Source organism: Leptidea sinapis, chromosome 6 (assembly GCF_905404315.1).
Source record: "Leptidea sinapis chromosome 6, ilLepSina1.1, whole genome shotgun sequence".
Lineage (NCBI taxonomy): Eukaryota > Metazoa > Arthropoda > Insecta > Lepidoptera > Pieridae > Leptidea > Leptidea sinapis.
The window spans coordinates 14,289,199-14,310,199 of record NC_066270.1 but is presented as its reverse complement, the minus strand read 5'-3'; the positions used below and the strand labels follow the sequence as shown (position 1 = coordinate 14,310,199).

General features: G+C 33.6%; 1 protein-coding gene across 1 annotated transcript in view; it reads left to right on the top strand.

The window, feature by feature from the left end:
* LOC126965034 (alkylglycerol monooxygenase-like) overlaps positions 1 to 21,001 on the top strand; it is a 49,050-nt gene that overhangs the window by 22,884 nt on the left and 5,165 nt on the right. Inside the window, exons 3-8 of the mRNA XM_050808461.1 lie at positions 686 to 813; positions 11,008 to 11,159; positions 12,584 to 12,687; positions 14,910 to 15,072; positions 17,997 to 18,148; positions 19,570 to 19,704. Of these exons, the coding sequence (XP_050664418.1) occupies positions 686 to 813; positions 11,008 to 11,159; positions 12,584 to 12,687; positions 14,910 to 15,072; positions 17,997 to 18,148; positions 19,570 to 19,704 (834 nt within the window). The remainder of the gene's footprint in view (positions 1 to 685; positions 814 to 11,007; positions 11,160 to 12,583; positions 12,688 to 14,909; positions 15,073 to 17,996; positions 18,149 to 19,569; positions 19,705 to 21,001) is intronic.

Sequence of the window (21,001 nt, the reverse complement as noted above, 5' to 3'; positions counted from 1 at the left end):
CTTTTGATAGACATTAAATAATTGTATTTTTAATTGTGTAACATAAAAAGATGGGAGTGGGAGGCTCCTTTGCACAGTATGTTTGTTGCATAATTTTACATATTATATTGTAATTGAAATGATTTGTAAATCGATGGAAATGTAAATCTTGATTTAGAAGTGTGGCAATGAGTTTCTTGCTACTTCTTCTCATTAGCTCAACCCTTTACGAAGTGGCGGTAGATTCAATAAGAAAAATATTTTTTGGACATTCATAAGTGTCATTTCCGTGACCTACATCAATAAAGTTATTTTGATTTGATTTGAATGCCGGCTAGAGTTTTCGTACCACAATGGAGCCTTTTTCTGTCGTGAAAAAGTTATGTGTAAGCATTATTGTGTTTCGGTCTTAAGGTCTGAAGTATCAAGTGAAACTTAACATCTTATGTCTCAAGGTGACGAGCGCAATTGTAGTGTCTCTTAGAATTTAAGGGTTTTTTCAAGAATCTTGAGCGGTACTTTTTATATTATTTTAATAGACAGGGTGTATTAATTACTATCAGCTGGACGCCCTGCTCGTCTCTTATTGTCATAAAAAAAATATCTGCCGATTGTACTATCGACAAAAGTGAATCATGACCCCACCTTGGTGTAATTTTCCTACAGTCCTTTCAATATAATTTAATTGGTTGATTTTTTGTTGCAGTCATATCCATACTTCATATTATTTATGATAATAGAACACATAGTGCTAAGATTAAAGGGGAAAAGAGGCATCCGGCTCAATGATGGAATGACCAGCATATCTCATGGAATATTTCAGGAGTGTGGAAGGTAAGAGTTTTTCAATTTTTTTTATGATAATTAGGGACGAGACGAGCAGGACGTTCAGCTGATGTTAATTGATACGCTTTGCTCAACAACGCAGTGCCACTCAGAATTCTTGTAAAACCCGAAAGTTCTGTTGCGCTCGTCACCTTGAGACATATTAAGAAGTCTCATTTGCCCAGTAATTTCACTAGCAACGGTGCCTTTAGAAAGGGGTATTAATAAATCACTACATCTTAGATAATTTATACGTCTGGATAGAGTCTCTTGCTGTTAGAAAACCGTTAAAAACAGTGCAGGAATATTAGTTTAGTGTGCCTGACAAGCTACGTCTTACACTCGCGATTTGCATGACACTTTTTGTTAGTGTGCGAGCATTGCTCACAATAGAGGTTAGCTCTAAACTCAAATGATCTAAGCACCACATATTATAAAACAAAGTCCACCACCTCGTATGTCCGTCTGACTGTTCGCGATAAACTCAAGCACTGCAGCACCGATTTTCATGCTGTTTTCACACATAGATAGACACGTGATCCTCAAGGAAGGTTTTTAGTATATTAATTGTAAAGGTTTTGTATACTTTTTTGTACACGTCAACGATATTTGTTGGAGGTGTCCTAAGAAATAATATGCCGTTTGGGAGCTTTCAACAAATCGCTGTCTAAACCCAATGAGATACAACAAAATAAAGTATGGTGTAATTATTGTGTATCTTAAATAGATCTACAGAAAAGTGGCATATGTCTATCTCTTAAGGATAACATATTTATAGCCATTTTAATACTTTAAAAATGGGTAATTTTAAAGCGGATTTTAATAGCTGTTTACACAAATACGATATTAATCCTTATCAATTTATTGCTACATATTATAAAATCGTCAATTTCCGATGGCTTTTGACTACACTAATCCCGAAACACTTTTTAAATTATGTTCTAGTATTAATAATTAAGAAACTTATCCGAGGCATTTGTTTTCGTATGCATGTGATTAGAATAACTTAATTATAAATAAAAATATTTGAAGTTTTATAACAATTAATGGTAAAATAAGTTATACCTAAGATGTGCAGTGTTCGTCCGGGACATTAATGGTACTTTATCAATTTTATATTAAAATTGATGTTTTATGTTTCCATTAGCATCACTATATTATTCCGGTATATCTTTCTATTTCAATCACAAAGCCAAAACACTTATACGTGAAATATTTTTTTATATAACTGGGGTCAAAGGACAAACCTTAATCTACTAGTACTGATCCAATTAAGTACAAAGTTTGTTCAGGTAGACGAAACCTGCTTAAGTCGTTAGTTTTCTCCTTCGATGAACTTTAAAGGGCTCTTACGGCGGTACTTCGCAACAAGCACTCTTTGCTTTTTTAAACTAGTTTCTAAAGCTTTGAGACAAGGGAATTTAACTTTCAACTATCAAACGTTTAATTTTATACATAAATCTCACTTCATGTTATTTATATCACAAATACGCACGCAAGAATGTATAAGTGTTATTCTTTTATTTATTATACACTTATTTATTGGGAGGCTCCATTGCACAGGATGTGGGCTAGATTATTTTTTCTGCTCTGAAGCAGTAATGTGTAAGCATTACTATGTTTCTGTCTAAAGGGCGCTGTAGCTAGTGAAATTACTCGGCAAATGAGACTTAACATCTTATGTATCAAGGTGACGATTGCAATTGTGGTGCCATTTATAATTATTGAGTTTTGCAAGAATCCTAAGTGGTACTGCATTATTATGGGCAGGGCGTATTAATTACCATCAACTGAACGTCCTGCTCGTCTCGTCCCTTAGTGTCATAAAAAAATATTTGGATCATCAACTTTACATTAATAACATATTTCTATATTTATAGAATTTAATGCTAGGTACTATTGCAATATAATAATATGTAACAATTAAATATGAAAAAAAGTTAAAAGCGGTCGCCCTGCTTGATTGACGAGGCACTGGCTACTGAATGGTGGCGGTAATACCAACCCTGATCAGAAGAAGTTTGGTATTTAAATAAATATTGGATATATTATGGGATTCAAATAATATATGAGCGAACTTATTATGCCTACTACTCGGCTAAGTCGAGTTACAGCCGTTTTCAATAACGTATTTTAGTTACGGATATATTGCTATCACCGTTAATTGACAAAATCTTATCTATCCATAGTTATGTTCAATATAGTTATAGTTCAATGCTATCTGTCGATAGGTTATTGAAATGTAACTAAGCGTAAAAGGATAGATTTGTCTACCTCTAGGAAGTTAAACTAAGGATAGATAGGTTATTGATAACGGCCGTTAGTAAGTCTTTTGTGGGGCGATGTAAATGCTTTTACAACAAGATCCCAGAAAATTATCAAAACAAATGGATTACGAAATTAGAAAGAATTTTTAGTAAACGCTTATGCAGTGAAGATGTAAGCATACTGTCACATAAACGACTTTCTTAATGAAACCATAGATTGGGAATAGAGCGACCGCTGTCAGTCTATTTAAATAACAAATTTGATTGTATCGAATATTGTTCAAAAAAGAAGAAGACGCCTTTTATTCTGAGGTCTGAGGCAAAAAGGTGATAGTTTTTGAGTTTCAATATGTAATTTCACATCGTGTTTTGAATATTTTTCAATTTTAATTTAAAAATATCCAAATTACAGTCTGGTGTAGGACACAACGGGCAATCACTGTAACTATCATTATCAACAGAATTGGCATGCAAGTTATCACATACGAACATGTCAACCATGACAACTCTCTCAAACGCGTATTGACCGAAAAGTAAACATAATAATAGGAAACGTAATTCATTATATTCAGCCTTAGCTAATTCATACGTCTAGATAGAGCCTCTTGCTCTGAGGCAAGCACAGGCCAGGTTTATTACTTTAGTGAGCATGACAAGTTACGTCTTACACTCGTGATAGGTATGTCACTTGTGTTAGTGTGCGTGATTTGCTGACAATTGAGTTAACAGTTCACCGCTACTTTTTTCGACGTCTTCACTGTTGCTGTCTTAGTCTATCTAGACGTAAAATAAAAGCATAAAAGACATTTATTTTTCTCAAACTTGATTCATTTGGAATTATTTTTGATGTCAATTCAAACACTACCACCGCTTCGAAAATAAACGGATCTCTGAGAGAGAAGAAATGGCGCAAGAAACTCTACCAGCGTTCCTTTATTGCGCTCTTTTTAATAAAATATACATTTATTACAAAAGTTATTGCTAAAAAATAATCATAACCTAGTCCGATCGCTTAGATATTCGGCTGTGGAATAGTAGGAAAGTTAATTATGATTAAAAATAAATGCATAGCATATCAAAACGTCCTGTATTAAATTCAAGGCAAAATTTGGAAACAATATTTAAGTAATTCAATTAAATAAGCCATTGCGCTAATTTCTTATTAATAGTCAAATAGAACATTCAAGAAACATCCTATAATCAGTATGCAGTTAACATGAACCTGTTTATAATTAACTAACGACTATACCTTAGCGATGAGATAACATTTGTACGGGAATACTTATTTATGCAACTATTGGTAGTGAGTGCTAGTTTATGAAAATGGCACAATAGACAGAACCAACGTTACAGTGGCCATGAAATAAATGAAAATACATTTATTTAGATTCGACAAAAAACAAAAATGGCGCTGGAATAATTATTTATGCGACTACCAAGTAATGAGTGCTAGTTTGTGAAAACGGCACAAAAGATAGCACGAACGTTTAAACGAGAACTGTCTAGTGTCTTGTCTATCGCGTATGCGCCCTGTCAGCCATTAAAATTGCGCATGCGCGGTGCGTGACGCGCGCTTTTTTAAATGTGAAGTATGTACGGCTATTTCCTTGCATGAAATATAATGAATAGGTAACTTTGTATGAAATCTGTACCCATAACCTACAGGTTTTTTTAATAGGTTGTTTAGATAAAAGTCTCCAGTTCATGAATTTATAAGTCGCATTAATGTGGATAGTGGGATTCAGGCTAAATACTAATAAAGACAATTTGAATATTTCTTAATTATTAAGGATTATTATAATAGGAATTAACACATTTTTATCGATTTCTTGTTAGCAACTATCATTTTATTCATAGCCATAAGGTTCCCTCGGCTGGCCAAAAGCCTTCCCTTTTTTTTCCATTCTTACCAGGTCCCTGAAAAACCCCACCAACCACCTTTGTCTAGGTCTCACCATTAATTGCGGCGTCGGCCCTGAGATGTCTCTTTTACTGGTTACTCAATAGGTTACTGAATATGAAGGCTGAAAAAATGTTGATGGTTATTGTACGACCATAATAATATAATGATGTCAGATTGAGCAAAATTATGACAATTTAAAAAAACATTGTTTAATGTACACATTTAAATTATACATCTTCACATTTTATTCCCATGGTTTAAGCACGGACTAGTAAAAAAATAAGGACTCCGTGTCACCTTACGTAACAGTGTAGCATCAAATCAAGCCGACTAACGTCTAAATACATAGCCTACACGCACACACTTACACTACTACAGGCCGATAGGCGGCCATTGTGAGAATTGTCATCGTCTGTCACAGATCAGTTTGCGTCCCAATAAAATGTTTTAAAAATGCCGTCATGCGTTGTGATAAAGTGTAAAAAACAATACTATATAAGTATTTGTGGCCATATATGATTACTTAAGTGAGAAAAAATTGTGTAACTAGTATCCCCGGTAACCGCACACACACTAGCATAACGGTGCTTTTCTTGCTAATATCACGACGCGGAGTCCTCCTTTTTTACTCGTCCGTGGGCTTAAAAAATAAAATGTGGGCAATCTTTAGTCATAATCATGCTACGAATGTATATAGCCAAAAAAAAATATAAATCATAAAACTGTTTAAAAAGTTTGGTAATGATAATAACGAGACGATTTGTAGAATAGTTGTATGTTAAATTATATATATGTCAAAGTCAAATAAACTTCAAATAGGCAAACTAAACTCTTAAAATCGTCACTATATACATTTCTTTTAAATTATTGAATTTACCACATTATGTTCGTAAAAAGTTGAGCTCGCGAGTAATATACATAAAATATTAGTTAGAAAGGTGTTGCATACAATATATGAGTTCGATTAAGTAAGTTATGGAATGGGAGATATTTCAATATTGTAACTATTTACGAAGTAATTGACATGTACTTCTTGCAGAAACATGAGTTTAAATTATTATTACCTAATACTTGCATACAGCATAATTATATATGATAAACATAGTTAAAATATATATATTATATTGACCTACATTTCAGAGCCTTCTAACAGTTGAGACGGGCTATAAATTGTGATGGAAGCATCTCGCATTTTATAGAGCCATAATAGTGAAATAATAAATTATAATTAAAACTATATCCAGCTCTATGTTATGTAAAAAATAGTTGCATTCAAGATCTTTTAGACTTATAAATAATGTTTTTGAATGATTTTAACTTGGAATATTTATACGTCTAGTGAAATTACTGGGCAAATAAGACTTAACATCTTATGTCTCAAGGTGACCAGCGCAAGTTTAGTGCCTCTCAGAATTTTTGGGTTTTTCAAAAGTCCTGAGCGGCACTGCATTGTAATGGGCAGGGCGTATCAATTACCATCAGCTGAACGTCCTGCTCGTTTCTTAATTTTAAAAAAAGGGTAGAACTGCTATGAAAACGTCGAAAAAATTGAGTTTAGAGTTAACCTCTGTTTTGAGCAATGCACTAACACAAAGTGTCATGTAAATCGCGAGTAGCTTGTCACGACTCTATCTAGTCGTATAAGTTATCTAATCAGCTATATGATTCTTAATATATTTACCATCATGATTATAATTGTAATAAAATACGAAAAAAACTGGACCTTCAAATTTATCATTAAAAACTATTCAAAGCCAAAGTCAAAAGTCAAGTCAATTCAAAGTCAAAGTTCTTTATTTGCCAGAAACATTCACAAATAAAGTTGTTATAAATTTAAGAGTAGGCACCTTTCGTCTTGTCAGACATGCAAATATTTCAGTGGTTTCGTTTTTTAGGCGAAAGTGACACTTAAACTTGCAACACAAACACTAACTGCATAAATAACTTTTAATTTCATATAAGTATTATATATGTCAATACAAAGTTATTTACGGTTAAAGAATTTACAAAGTTATTTATGCAGTTAGTATATCTAGAAAACTGGACCGAAATTTGAAGCTTCTTTGTCTGGTAGGAGTACCTTAAACATATGATGATCGGTCAGTCAGTCAGTCAGTGAGTGACAATATTAAGAAACTTTGACTAGTTATAATTCTTAAACTACTGATTTAAATTGAATGAAATGCGAAATATACTGGGTTTATACAATGTCTGCTTGGTTACTGAAAATTAAGCTTCTAGTTTTATCCACAGCGAAGTTTTCGAAAATGGCCTCTACTACTTCGAGAAAAGGATTATACGCATTGCAAAATAATTTAATCACTAACGAATTCAAAGAATAACAAGATCTGACTAATTAAATTAACAGCTGTTATTATATTTAAAAAAAAAGTGTGTCTGTACTTATGTATGCAAGCAAGAAGTTATACTTCTTTGGCCTAACGAAGCAAAAATCATTTAAATGATTTATTCCTCGTGCTATTCTACGTTTTTAGAAAGAACAATTTTGAAAAATCTTGCAAAGATGGCTTTGACAATTATTAAATAATGAACACGACTGTATGGGCTTGAACCATTTGCCTGTCCTAATAATGGACGAAAAAACCAAAAAAAAAAACACGCAAACGTCAGAAAATTTTAGGAACCAACTTCAACCTGTTACTTTTGTGTTACAATGATGCGCACGCATCTTAATATTTCACTCCGATAATTTATTCATAACGCGCCTAAAGAAGTATAACTTCAAAAGAATGGTATTTTAATACGACTACAAACTGAGCAGGAATTATAATATTAATTAAAATAATTATTGCGTTTACTATGTTGAGTATTATCTAATCTGTGACTTATGACATTTGCTGAGGGCCCGTGACCACAGATTCACTTACGAACAGATAAATATATGTTGATACGTACATTGACTTAGCGGATGATTATATTAAGAGTCGTGTTAACAGTCTATTATGTTATATGTTCCGCCTCAAATAATGATTATTTGTTGTAGTTTTTTTATGAAGGTACGAGACGAGCAGGACGTTCAGTTGATAGTATTTGATACACTCTGCCTATTACAATGCAGTGCCTCTCAGAATTCTTGAAAAACACAAAATTCTGAGCGGCAATACAATAGCGACGACCTGTATAGCCGAGTGGTTAGCGATCCTACCAACTAAGTTAGAGGTCCCGGGTTGAATCCCGGTAGGTCCAAGCATTTATATGATGAATATAGATGTTTGTTTCCGAGTCATGGATGTTTAAATGTATTTATGTATGTTGATATGAATTTATGTATGTTTAAGTAAGTATATTGTATTAAATATATCGTTGTCTTGTAACCCATAACACAGGCTACACGAGTATATGCTTAATTTGGGGCAAGATAATTGGTGTAAAAAGTGTGTCAATATTATAATAGCGCTTGTTAGAATGGCAACGTGAAATAGAGTATAGGGTATAGAAATTACAGGTAAAGCGAATATATAATTTTTGGTATAAATTTATTACGTAATGACTCTACATCGGTTCGTAAAGGAGCTTTGACATGAACCGATATGAAACTCCCAGCTCATCTTTTGAATATAACAAAATATACAGTATTTTTGTACAATATACATCGAACATGTTAAAATAATAAAGTAGCACTTACTAGCCTCATTTATTATTCACAAGGGGTGATGCTATTAGATTATTAATAGGTATTAGAAGGGTAATAATACCAGATGCTGAGATGGTTTGGACATGTCGAGAGAATCAATGAAGAACGATTGACGAAGAAAGTGTATAAGGCCAGTGTGAATGAAAGTGTTGGAAGGGGTAGACCTAGGTGGACGTTTCAAGATCAAATCAGGGACGTCTTGAAAAAAGGCCAGGTCAAGAGTACCCTAAACCGGAGAGCATATATGAAAGGAATAATGAAAGTGGACGAAGCGAAACAAGTATGTAAGGATCGTAGCAACTGGAAAGAAGTGGTCTCTGCCTACCCCTACGGGAAAGAGGCGTGATTTTATTTATGTATATATAAGCACCACTGCGCCGCACCAACGAAAACTTGAGAACTAGAACAGGCATTGCTGATGTGGGAAAAAAACGGCTAAAGTGGAACTGGGCTGGGCATGTATCTCGAATACACACCGACCGAAGGGCACAGGTCCTCACGCATTGGGTATCTCAGGACGGGCAAAGACGTCGAGGCAGACGCCGAAAACGATGGCTTGACGATCTGGATGACTTCTTATTATAGTCATAGTCGTGGTCGGAGCTGGTACATAACAGCAATAAATGGATAAAGCAGAGGAAATCTTTGCCCAGCAGTGGGATCCGACAGGCTAGTAAAATAAAAGCATAAAAAAATTACTACTTAATTTTAACATCAACAAACTTTTCCATATAGTATAGGAGTTAGACCTACTTGTCATTATTAGTAACAAGCAGTAACAACAATGTTATTAACCTTAAACAAACATATCAATTAACTGATGACGTTTATGGGTATACAGTTACAGATCAACTTACTGTTTGATCAAAGATTATATTTCACATAATATACATTTCTATACATCGTCGGGATGTTACAACTATATGCGATTAAAAGGTATAAAAAGCGTATGTTTTCTCAAAATTGATTCCTTAAGAATTCTTTTTGATGTCATTTCTAAACAAATGGCGCTCTGAGAGAGAAGAAGCGGCGCAAGAAACTCTCCCAGCATTTTTTTACGCTCTTTTTAATGAAATATATGATATTATACTGTCGTTGCTATTGCTATTAAATAATCATAATCTGGTTTGAGGCTGTCGGATCACTTAGATATTCAGCTGTAGAGTAGTAGGACTTACAGCTGTAGAGTAGTAGGACAGGCAGAGCCATTTTTTAATAAAACATTTAAATTTATTTATAGATAATGCCAGAACAGTGGCTGGGACTTTATTATAAAAGTGTATACATTCACCCTTAAAGCTATTATGTATCTTATGAAGCCTACTAGAATAAGTTACAAGCAATCCCTTATTCCTAGTATTATAATAATTAAAATCACTTTTCACATAGGATTTGTTCATTTAATAGCTTAATTAAGGCATGGCCTACATGCTGTAGAGATTATTTAATATATTATTATTTAGCAAATAAGATCAAAATTGATTTTTTATAATAAACTTTAATACCATCTACCAAAAATTCACAAACAAGCTAACTTCTAAATAATTAACTGTAAAATTAAAATATGATACATACGAAATCAATATACTAAGCTTCTAACAATAATGAGACTACGACAACTTAATATTTGAACAAAAATTGGACAGAGTAACGCCCTAACTCGTCAACGGTTGAAGCAAAAGTGTCGACGCCTTTTTTTGAGGGGAGACATCTCATGTCACTTTCATCACGGCTTTTCCTAACAGAAGGCCATATTTGTGCTCATTAAGTCTTCTTATTCTGGAGATCCGTTCTCAGAGTTGGCCATGAAACTCTTCATCACGTCGTCAGGCAGCTCCACACCAGAAGATTTGGTAGCACTCGAAACGGTGAACTTCATCATTTTCTGACTCTGTAAAGACAAAGAAACTACTGCATATAACAACGTTCACAAGTTTTTGAGACAGTTGAAAAACTTAGTGTCACCAATCATAGAAAATGGTTACCTCTGTCAACGGTGTAACTCTACTATTATCTAGGGGGCCTATCCTATTATATACTGGAGTGGCCGACCAATGTGAAATATTCTAGCAAACATAAAGTCACTCTGAGAAACGTGTGAACATTACACTAAAGTACTGAACTTCCGGAAAAAGCTGTGTGGCAATTTTGCTCGCAAAACCGACCCAATTAATTTCGGAAGCAGTTACCTCTATATCATAACTCTTTAACCACCGAGCTGATCAAACTCCATCTATAAACACATCAAGACTTATTTCTATGGCATTTGTAATTTGTCAAACAATACAATAATATTAAATGATCCCTGATCGAAATTTCCTCTAGATGCCGCCGATTTCCCTAAAACTGTAATTTCAATATCTTTAATTTTGTTCTAGATTGGTATGGCGTGGAGCGGAGTCGTATCTTTACATGTGGATCTATAGTAACTACAGACTGATAGATTTGCCGTGGGATAACACGCTCACGTGGTACATGGCTGCACTAGGAGTTGACTTCTGTTACTATTGGATGCACAGAGCCTGCCATGGTATGTCTATCTTATTCAAATTCAAATATTTTTGTTCTAAATTTAATTTCAAAAATAACAATAATCATAACTAGAATTAGATTAATTAATTAAAAAAAACGCAATTATTTTTATACTTTTTAGTGCATATTATATCTATTGTTTTGGAATAGTGTTTTTGAAGTCGATTGTTTATTTGTTAAATTTTTTTTTATTTTTATTAAGTATGTATATATGTATTTTCTTTTATTCTTTTCTTTCACTCTGCTTGATTGCACTGTCTTAATTTCCCCGAATGAGTATTTCGTAATAACTCGTCCTGTATTATTTATACCTACAAAATAGATTGCTCAAAACCTACAAAATCTCCTCAACTCGCGTAAAAAACAGTTCCCTTCAAAATTCTGTAAACTTTTCTGAAACAGTTGTCAGAATTTGAAAGTGTTCTATTAGCTTTAAAACTTTTTCATCGATCGATCAAATAGCCAACCATTGATGGTTGATATTATATTTCATAGTATGCATATAAATAGGGTAAATTTATTCACAACGACATTGTCCGAATATAAGTTGTTAATCGCCTGCTTCGAATATACGCCACGTATTCGAATCTAAACAACTCTTGAAATCTAATTCCTTATTATAGTACCAGACAATTCAACCCTTTTATTAATTAAACAGCAAAACATCTTTTAGTCGTACATCGTCAAGTCAAAGGCCTCCATAAGTTCGAAAAAACGTTTCATTCCCCTCCAATGTTATGAAGGCCAAAAACCTATATTGCTCAAAATCATAACTTTACTCTTTAAATCGATGTCATTAGTAATTACTGAAAAGCTGTTTAATATCATATTTTTCCGTTACTACATCAAAATTCGATGAAATAAACCTAAATGCCTGCATGATTTTTTACATATAAAACCAGCCTAAGTCGAAAATTCTGTAACACGAATTATTTTGAATCTTCTTTACATTTGACACTATGTACAATTTTTTGTGAAAATCAGAGACGAGCAGGACGTGCAGCTGATGGTAATTGATACGCCCTGCCCATTTCAATGCAGTGCCTCTCAGGATTATTGAAAAACCCAAAAATTCTGACAGGCACCACAACTGCGCTCGTCACCTTGAGACATAAGATGTCAAGTCTCATTTGCCCAGTAATTTCAATAGCTACTGCGCCCTTCAGACCGAAACACAGTAATGTTTACACATTACTGCTTCACGGCAGAAATAGGCGCCGTTGTAGTACCCATAATCTAGCCGGCATCCTGTGCAAAGGAGCCTCCCACATGGGCATTGCTTTGAATGTTTACGTCAGTTACTCTGTTCACGTGCTGCTCTATGGCAATCCCTTTTCAGAAAAACTGTAAAATTAAGTCAAAAATCTTAAAAAAACACTGAATTTTATGATATCTAAGAATTAAGAAATGTTTCTGTTACAGAGGTACACATCCTTTGGGCTCAACACCAAGTACACCATACGTCGGAAGATTTCAACATGGGAGTTGGAATTAGACAATCTGTTCTGCAGGGATGGTGTGGCTTTGTGAGTATTTGAATATAAATAGAAGTTGTGTATGTTTGGATTCCAAATATATATAATTCTAAATATATATATATATATATATATATATATATATATATATATATATATATATATATATATACATAAATCGAAAAGATGAGAGCTTGAAACTAAGTCATGGTACCAAAATATTTCAGAAGTGCTAATTAAGAAAAATAATAGGTAGTGTATTTATCCCGACTTGGTAAAAAAGTAAATCATTTTATATGGTGGAGTTGTACAAGTAACGCTTTTAGGGACACTGACCTTCTAGTGAAAGTAGAATAAAGGCGGGGGGGATGTTCAGGCCAAAATATTAGTTATTATCTTCATAATTAATATATTGAAAGTTTGGTTTTAATTAAAAATCTGATGACTGTTGGTGAAGTATAAATACTCCAAAACAACGTGCTAAGGATTTATTAATGGGTCATCATTTCAGTCGGAAGACGTCCACTGCTAGACAAAGGCCTCCCCCAAATATCGCCATGACGATCCGTCCTGCGCTGCCCTCATCCATCCTACTCCGACGATCTCGACCAGATCGTCGGTCCATCTTGTGGGGGGCCTACCAACACTACGCTATTATTTCGAATAATCTATAAAATATGCTAGACATTTTATGTATATTATTACCCTTAGCTATAGTTCTGTTGTTTCCAACTAATAAACAACCTTTACGCTCATCTAATAAGTAAATAAGAGTAAAGCTAGACAGGTCGGTAATATTTTGTTCTAAATTTAAACTTTCTGCTATAAAATTAGAGAACTGGTAACTCTTATAACTTTGTAATTACAATGATTATAAATTCAAAAACAACTTTGAATTTAATGCTCTAACAAACTTGTTGTGAATTGCCTCAGTTGTTTAAGTGACCCAGAATATATTGCTCCTAATATGTGGCCATTTTGCTTTTAGATATTTGTTAATACAATGACGCAAATTAATGCCTCATGGGTAATTAAATTTAAATATCTTAATTCAAAATAGGGGTTTAAATAACTTATTAAACGTACTTTTCAACCTTTTCGAAATGATATACCTTTGACCTGAGAACAAGCCGCGAAGTCTGTGGGGCCTTTTTTTTTTAATAAAATGTATTCAATTAATAGCCTGGGTGAGGTCGCTCCCTTCCTAAGGTGTGGAAAGTGTATGTGATTTCAATATGAAGGCACCTCATATAATAAATGGAGAGATAGTTGTTCGGTTATACTGCGAAAACTGCTGCACCGATTGGAATAATACTTTACCATAGAATACTAGTGGACCCGACAGACGTTGTCCTGTAAACACGTCTTAAATTTGAAAATTCGGTCAAGCCGTTAGGAGGAATTCACTAACATACACATGAGCATGAGAATTATATTATATGGACGGAATTGAGAATCTAAACCAATCTCAAATTCACTGGAACACACAAATATCATCAAAATCGGTCCAGAGGTAGTTCAATTGTGAATCTAAACCATTCTCGAATCCACCTGAAGACACACAGAAAGTTTCACTAAAATCGGTCCAGCCATCAGCCGTTTAGGAGGAGTTAAGTTACAACAGACGCACAATAGAAATAAATATATATATATATATAAATATATATATATATATATATATATATATATAGTAAGATGTGCAAGGGATTATTTACCTATAGTATATTGGCTAAGACATACTTATATATTCGTAATACTAATAATTCATCCAAGAAACTGAGATAAGCGGATACTTAATATATATGGCAAAACAATGGGGTCACCAGTGGGAGGCTCCTTTGCACAGGATGCCGGCTAGATTATGGGAACCACAACGGCGCCTATTTCTGCCGTGAAGCAGTAATGTGTAAGCATTACTGCCGCCGTAGGGCGCCGTAGCTAGTAAATTACTGGGCAAATGAGGCTTAACATCATATGTCTCTAGGTGACGAGTGTAATTGTAATGCCGCTCGGAATTTTTGGGGTTTTTCAAGAATCCTGAGCGGCAATGCATTGTAATGGGCAGGGCGTACCAATTACCACCACCTGAACGTCCTGCTCGCCTTGTCCCTTATTTTCATAAAAAAAAAATGTTTGCCAGGTCAGTTAGTATGTACAAGTTGATGTATGAGTTACGGTCTTATATATGTTATACAGCTTTAGTGTTTCTCCATTTTATTCAAAAGCGCACTAGGTACTAACAAGTTGTTTATTAAGATGTTTCTATCTTCCAGGTTTTCTACTTGCCGTTAGCCCTCGCAATACCGCCGGCACAGTTTGTGATGCATCATCAGTTCAGCTACCTGTATATGTTCTGGATCCACACCGAGGCAATCAAAAGCCTTGGACCTTTGGAGTATGTTCTCAACACTCCGAGCCACCATCGTGTGCATCATGGTTAGTTTCAAATTGCAATTGCATCAAGCGATAGTTTCGGTTATAGTACATTACTTCAGCGGCCAGCAAATGAACATAGATGGACGAACGTGTAAATATGGGATGAGGCACACATGCGTACTTACACAGCCACAATATCTCTGGACCTCGCTGGAACGTAATGCCCCCTCTCGTATAAGGCGAAGGGTAAACACAAAACACACAAACAAGGTGTTTTTAGACAAGTTTTGTGGTAAAAATATAGCATTTGGGACTATGAACACTACTTTATGCTGTTACACATACCCTTAAATCTTACTTGTAGGTTTCTAATGCTTGCTGTTGGTTAAACTTAATACTTCAGAGCTATTATGAAGTACCAATTTTCTTTGCAGTTAAACAAGTTTTTTCTCGGTTTGATGCATTTGTTTAGTATACTACATTCATAAAAGTTGTTCTTATAGCTTTTACTTTTTTTGTGTTGGTACATTTATTCAGATTAGTAATCAATGATAAGCAATTAAACTGTTTGCGCCTGTTAAAACGTTACATTTTCGACGCAAGAATTTTGAAAATATTGGCTTTGTTACCTAGGAGCAGTGAACGCATATCGCTCAAGGTCGCCGGCATTTAGTGTCGCCTTAAAGGACGAGATGAGCAGGACGTTCAGCTGATGGTAATTGATTGACCCTGCCCGTTCCAATGCAGTGCCACTCAGAAAAACTCAAAAATTCTGAGCGTCCCTACTATTGCGTTTGTCACCTTGAGACATAAGATGCTAAGTCTCATTTTCCCAGTAATTTCACTAGAGTGTCGGAGTTTATTTATTAATTAAAATAATTTATTCTTTAATATCTTAATTGAAGGATTATTAGGCATTATATAAATGTCTCTAAAGTTGTCTTCATTTGTAACCAAATGACAGACACTTATTAAGAAATTTAAATACTTAAGAAGTTAAATAAGTTGTAACGACTTAGAAGAATCTTGTTTTAGGGAAAATCACTTTTGAATACTTAAGTGACAACGTCTATAAAATATTCCATCGTAAATGTTTAATTTGAAAAACTTGGGCTGTGCTCTCTTATATATCTATACTAATATTATAAAGCTGCAGTGTTTGTTTGTTTGTTTGTTTATTTGAACGCGCTAATCTCTGGTACTACTGGTCCGATTTGAATGATTCTTTCAGTGTTGGGTAGTCCATTTATCGAGGAAGGCTATAGGCTATGTTTTTTTGTTTCAAAATTAGGGATCCGTAATAAAATTGCTATTTTGTAACACAAGGTGTAAAATCGAAAACATATTTTTGCGTGCGCTGCAAAAACTATTGACAATAGAACAAAATGATGTAAATGCTATAATATAGGCAATATTTTATTACTTATAAAACTATCGCGTGAATTATACTTTAAATGGCAAAACAACGTTTGCCGGGTCAGCTAGTCTAAAATATAAAATTCTCATGTCGCGGTGTTTGTAGTTAAACTCCTCCGAAACGGTTTGACCGATTCTCATGAAATTTTGAGCGCATATTGGGTAGGTCTGAGAATCGGACAACATCTATTTTTCATCCCCCTAAATGTTAAGGGTGGTCCACGCCAAATTTTTTTTTTTAATTTATTTGATTATGAGTCAGCATTAAAAAATACATACAACTTCAAATTTACACCCATCTACGATCAACAGTTACTTTTGTATCGCGATTTTAATATCGGCAATACAACGTTTGCTGGGTCAGCTAGTATCTTATATATACATAATAGAAACTTGAAATTTGTTAGGAATATTACTTTCGCCGAGTAGAAGTCAGCCATGAACGGATTTTCCGAAATTCCAGCCGCAAGAGTGTTTTTTTTTCTTATGAACAGAACAACGTCCTTCGGATCATCTATTTATGTATAAGGTACATTCTAGATTCAAACTGAAACATTTAAATCTATGCCTGATTCTTTTCTCAATCAACATTTTCTACAAAAACTGTCAAAGCTTGCGCAATCTTTGAAAAAAGCATAACATATTTTTACAGTGTCTTATCGTACCTACGAGGCGAATAAAATTATTTATATTTAAGAAAATAAATTGCAACATATTTTAATGATACATATTGAAATATAAATAGCTGTTGAGGTTTATTTGACAGCTCCTTAAACTATTTTAAAAGCTACCATAAACAATATAAATTGTAAATACCTAGTTTCGTCAAAATATTCAAACAATAAAAATAAACTTTATTTGCCAAAAAAATTAAGCTATTTTACCGATTTTGTCAATTTAATACAAAGCCCCCTCAAGCAGGTTACAGCATAAAATAAATATTAATTTTGAAATCTCAAAAACTGTGGAAAAATTCAATAAAATACTTTTTAAAAATTCTAAATGCCTTGTATTTAAGTATAATCTTTTACATGATGTATAAAAACGAGATCATGCAAAAGTAAGGATAAAATAATACTAACTACGTTATAAATTGATAAATTATAAAAAATGTAACTCTTACGCAAATAACTTATGTAACAAAAACAGTTACAATTACACGCGTTTTAATACTTTAAAAAGTATTTTATTTAAAGTGTTACAAAAAAGATAAAAAAAACTGTGGGATAAAAAATGCTGATATTACTTATTAAACGACTTCAAAAAGGAGGAGGTTCTCAATTCAATCGGTATTTTTTTTTATGTATGTACAAATTTATCTGAGACTTATGATCCGACTTACGTAGTTCTTCTTTAGCTCGATGCAGAATAGATGCCATTTGGTTCCATATAAATTTTGCATAGCTTATATATTATTATTATTAACTGACACTAAAACGTAAAATATAAAAAAGTTTTTTTTTTCGTTCTCAGATATAAGTTTCTTAATTAAGTTTTAAAATCAAATATTATAGTGATTTATAAAATACTGAATGAATAACAATATTTGTTTTTTTTTTGTTCCACAGGCAGCAACAAGTATTGCTTAGATGTGAACTATGGTGGTGTGCTCATCATTTGGGACAGACTATTTGGAACATTCCGGCCTGAAACAGATAAAGTGGAAATCATCTACGGCCTTATCTACAATCAACCATCCTTCAACCCATTATACTTACAGGTAACAATAATATAATTTTGATCCGTATGCTATATATACTTACAGCCTTACAAATAAACTTGGTATAAACTGATAATAACCCAAGAATATGCAAAATGTTGACTAAATCGCTGACAACACTGTCAATACAATGATAATTCTGAAGATTTCCGAATGTCAAGCAGCCTTGCAAATAAACGCGGGAAACTTTATATGTCCGATTAATCCAATCATAATATGCAAAATGTCTATTTGTAAAAAATTTGCGTATTCTTGGTTTATGGTAAAAACATTATGTCTATTTTATTTTTTAAGGCCGTAACTATGCTCGTAAATTGAATGTCAAAAATAACAGAAAGATATTTTTAGCTAGACAAAAATCTATGAGGGAATTTAATTTAAATTTTATATAATTTATACGCCTAGGTAGACTGTGACAGCTGCGAACACGTCGAAAAAAAGAGCGGCCACCCTAGCCTCTATTTTTATCAACTAAAACAAGTTGCACACTTAAGTAATAAACTTGGCCTGTTTTCATGCGTTGTCTAACAACAAAAGGTTCTGTATAGATGTATAAATTATCTAAGGTCTTAATAATGATTCTATGCAGGTGAAACTGAGCATAGTTAGTTTTATCATGAAGTGCATCAAACATTATCTGCTAGTTCATATAATATAGTTACGTCTTGTTAAATGTAAGATAATTCGAATATTTTGTGGTGATATTATTATACTAGTTTTAAACTACTTATTACGTTTCAAACAATCTATTATTATCCAAAAATATTTTTTATACGAAAATTATTCTAGCGAATAAATTGTAAAAATACTATATTTTTATAATAAAATACTTTTTAAGGGATTAATACGTGATATAATTGTAACTGTATTTGCATCCCTGATCCTTAAGTTGACCTAATAAAAAAATAAAATTTTTAAATTACACACGCTTTAATTATTTAAAAAGAATTTTATTTAGATAGATGTGTAATACACGCGTTAATCAAAGTACATACTATTATATATACAGGTATTTTTCGAAAGCAGGATTTTTTTTTACATATTTAGGCCGTGATGGTAGGCCCTTTATGTCGGATTAAGTTCGCAATCCACTACTGGATAAAAATCTCGTCTATAGTACTTTCTTTGAATAACGCGAGTTTTACACATTTAAATAGAACACTTTTTAAAAGTTATTTTACATAAGATTTTGCGTAAGAGTTACATTTTTATTATTTTAGTTATTTATTTTATATTATTTTGGTTAAGGCGACGGCTCATGACCTTCCAGAGCACGTTTTCAAGGATGTGCCCCTTAATCCTAAAAAATTGTTTTATTTAAACCTCCGCTGTATTGGTAACTAAACAAGTTTTCCAGCCGGGGTTGGTAAAGGCCAATCATAATACGTTATATATGTACTTAAACTTTAAATACATTTCAGGTATTCTATACTCGTTATGTTATCGAGAAATTCCGTCGATTTGAGGATTGGGGTAACAAAATAAAGGCAGTTGTTTGGGGACCAAGTTGGGAGCCTGGTACTGACAGACTTGGAGATGAGCAGTTGAAAGAAGATGTATGTATTTCTCTTTTAATCTCAATATTTTACAGAACAGACATAAACTTATAATGCCTATTAATCGGCTTAGTCGAGTAAGTAAATGGGAATATGGGAATATGCCTTCACAACAAGATCCCATAAAATAAAGGTTACTATTAACATAAATGACGTTCTTAATGATACGACTTATTGGGAATGGAGCAACCACCCTCAGGCTATTAATAATTTAATCGTACGATATTACTTTGTAACTATATTTAAAAAAAAAGGGAGCCCGCTGAGTTTATTGCGCCCGTTCTTCTCAGGTCTGAGGCATATTTTTTGAAATGGGTGGTAGTTGTTGACTTTGAATAAGTGATATCACATCATATTTTGAATAAAAATATTTGAATTTGAATTTTGGTATGCTTGGGTCCGAGGTACCCAATATTTGAATGGATTTACACTTTGGCTTCAGTTTGTACACAAATACTCTTTATTTGCCGTGCATCATTATTGTAATAGACGACATAAAGAGACTTTGTAATTTGGTAAATAAAATTAGTTATTATTTTAAACAAAGTATTTACCTCTAACGGCCGTTCCCTATATACTATCTATAGATAGAGATAAATTACTACCTTCTACTATCAGTAATTAGCTGTCAATAATCTGAAGCTGTCCCAATATACCCGATAAGTCATTCTTATCGCCTTATATTGCGACGCGTGAATTGCGATTTCGATACAAACTTCTATCTGACACTTCGTACCATTGACAAACAGCGTGTACGGATAAGGTGAGTTACCGTCGATAAGTTTATTGGGACGGAGAAGTCAACGATAGTTACGATTTTTATCTCAAGTAGGCCACAACCGGAGATAGACTGAATATTGGGAACGGCCGTAGAGGTAGACAAATCGATCCTTTTGCGCTTAATTACATTTCAATAACCTGTCGACATAAAGCATTGCACTATTGGCCGTTTTCAATAACGTATCTCTAGTTACGGACACTTTGCTGTCACCGTTTAATGACAAGATCTTCCATCCCTATTCATCATATAAATGATTGCACCTACCCGGGATTCGAACCCGTGACCTCTAGCTTAGTAGGTAAGATCGCTAACCACTCGGCTATACAGGTCGTCAGATTTTATATTTATTTTATTTACATTTACGCGTTGTACAATGCCGTAGAAAATTGATAGCTAAACAAAATATAAGCAAATACGACGCCATACATGAAAAAGTCTCCCGTTCTCTGTAATTATATTTCCATAATATTTGTCAAACACTTTTTGTTCTCACATCCAGATATTTCGAGTGCCAAC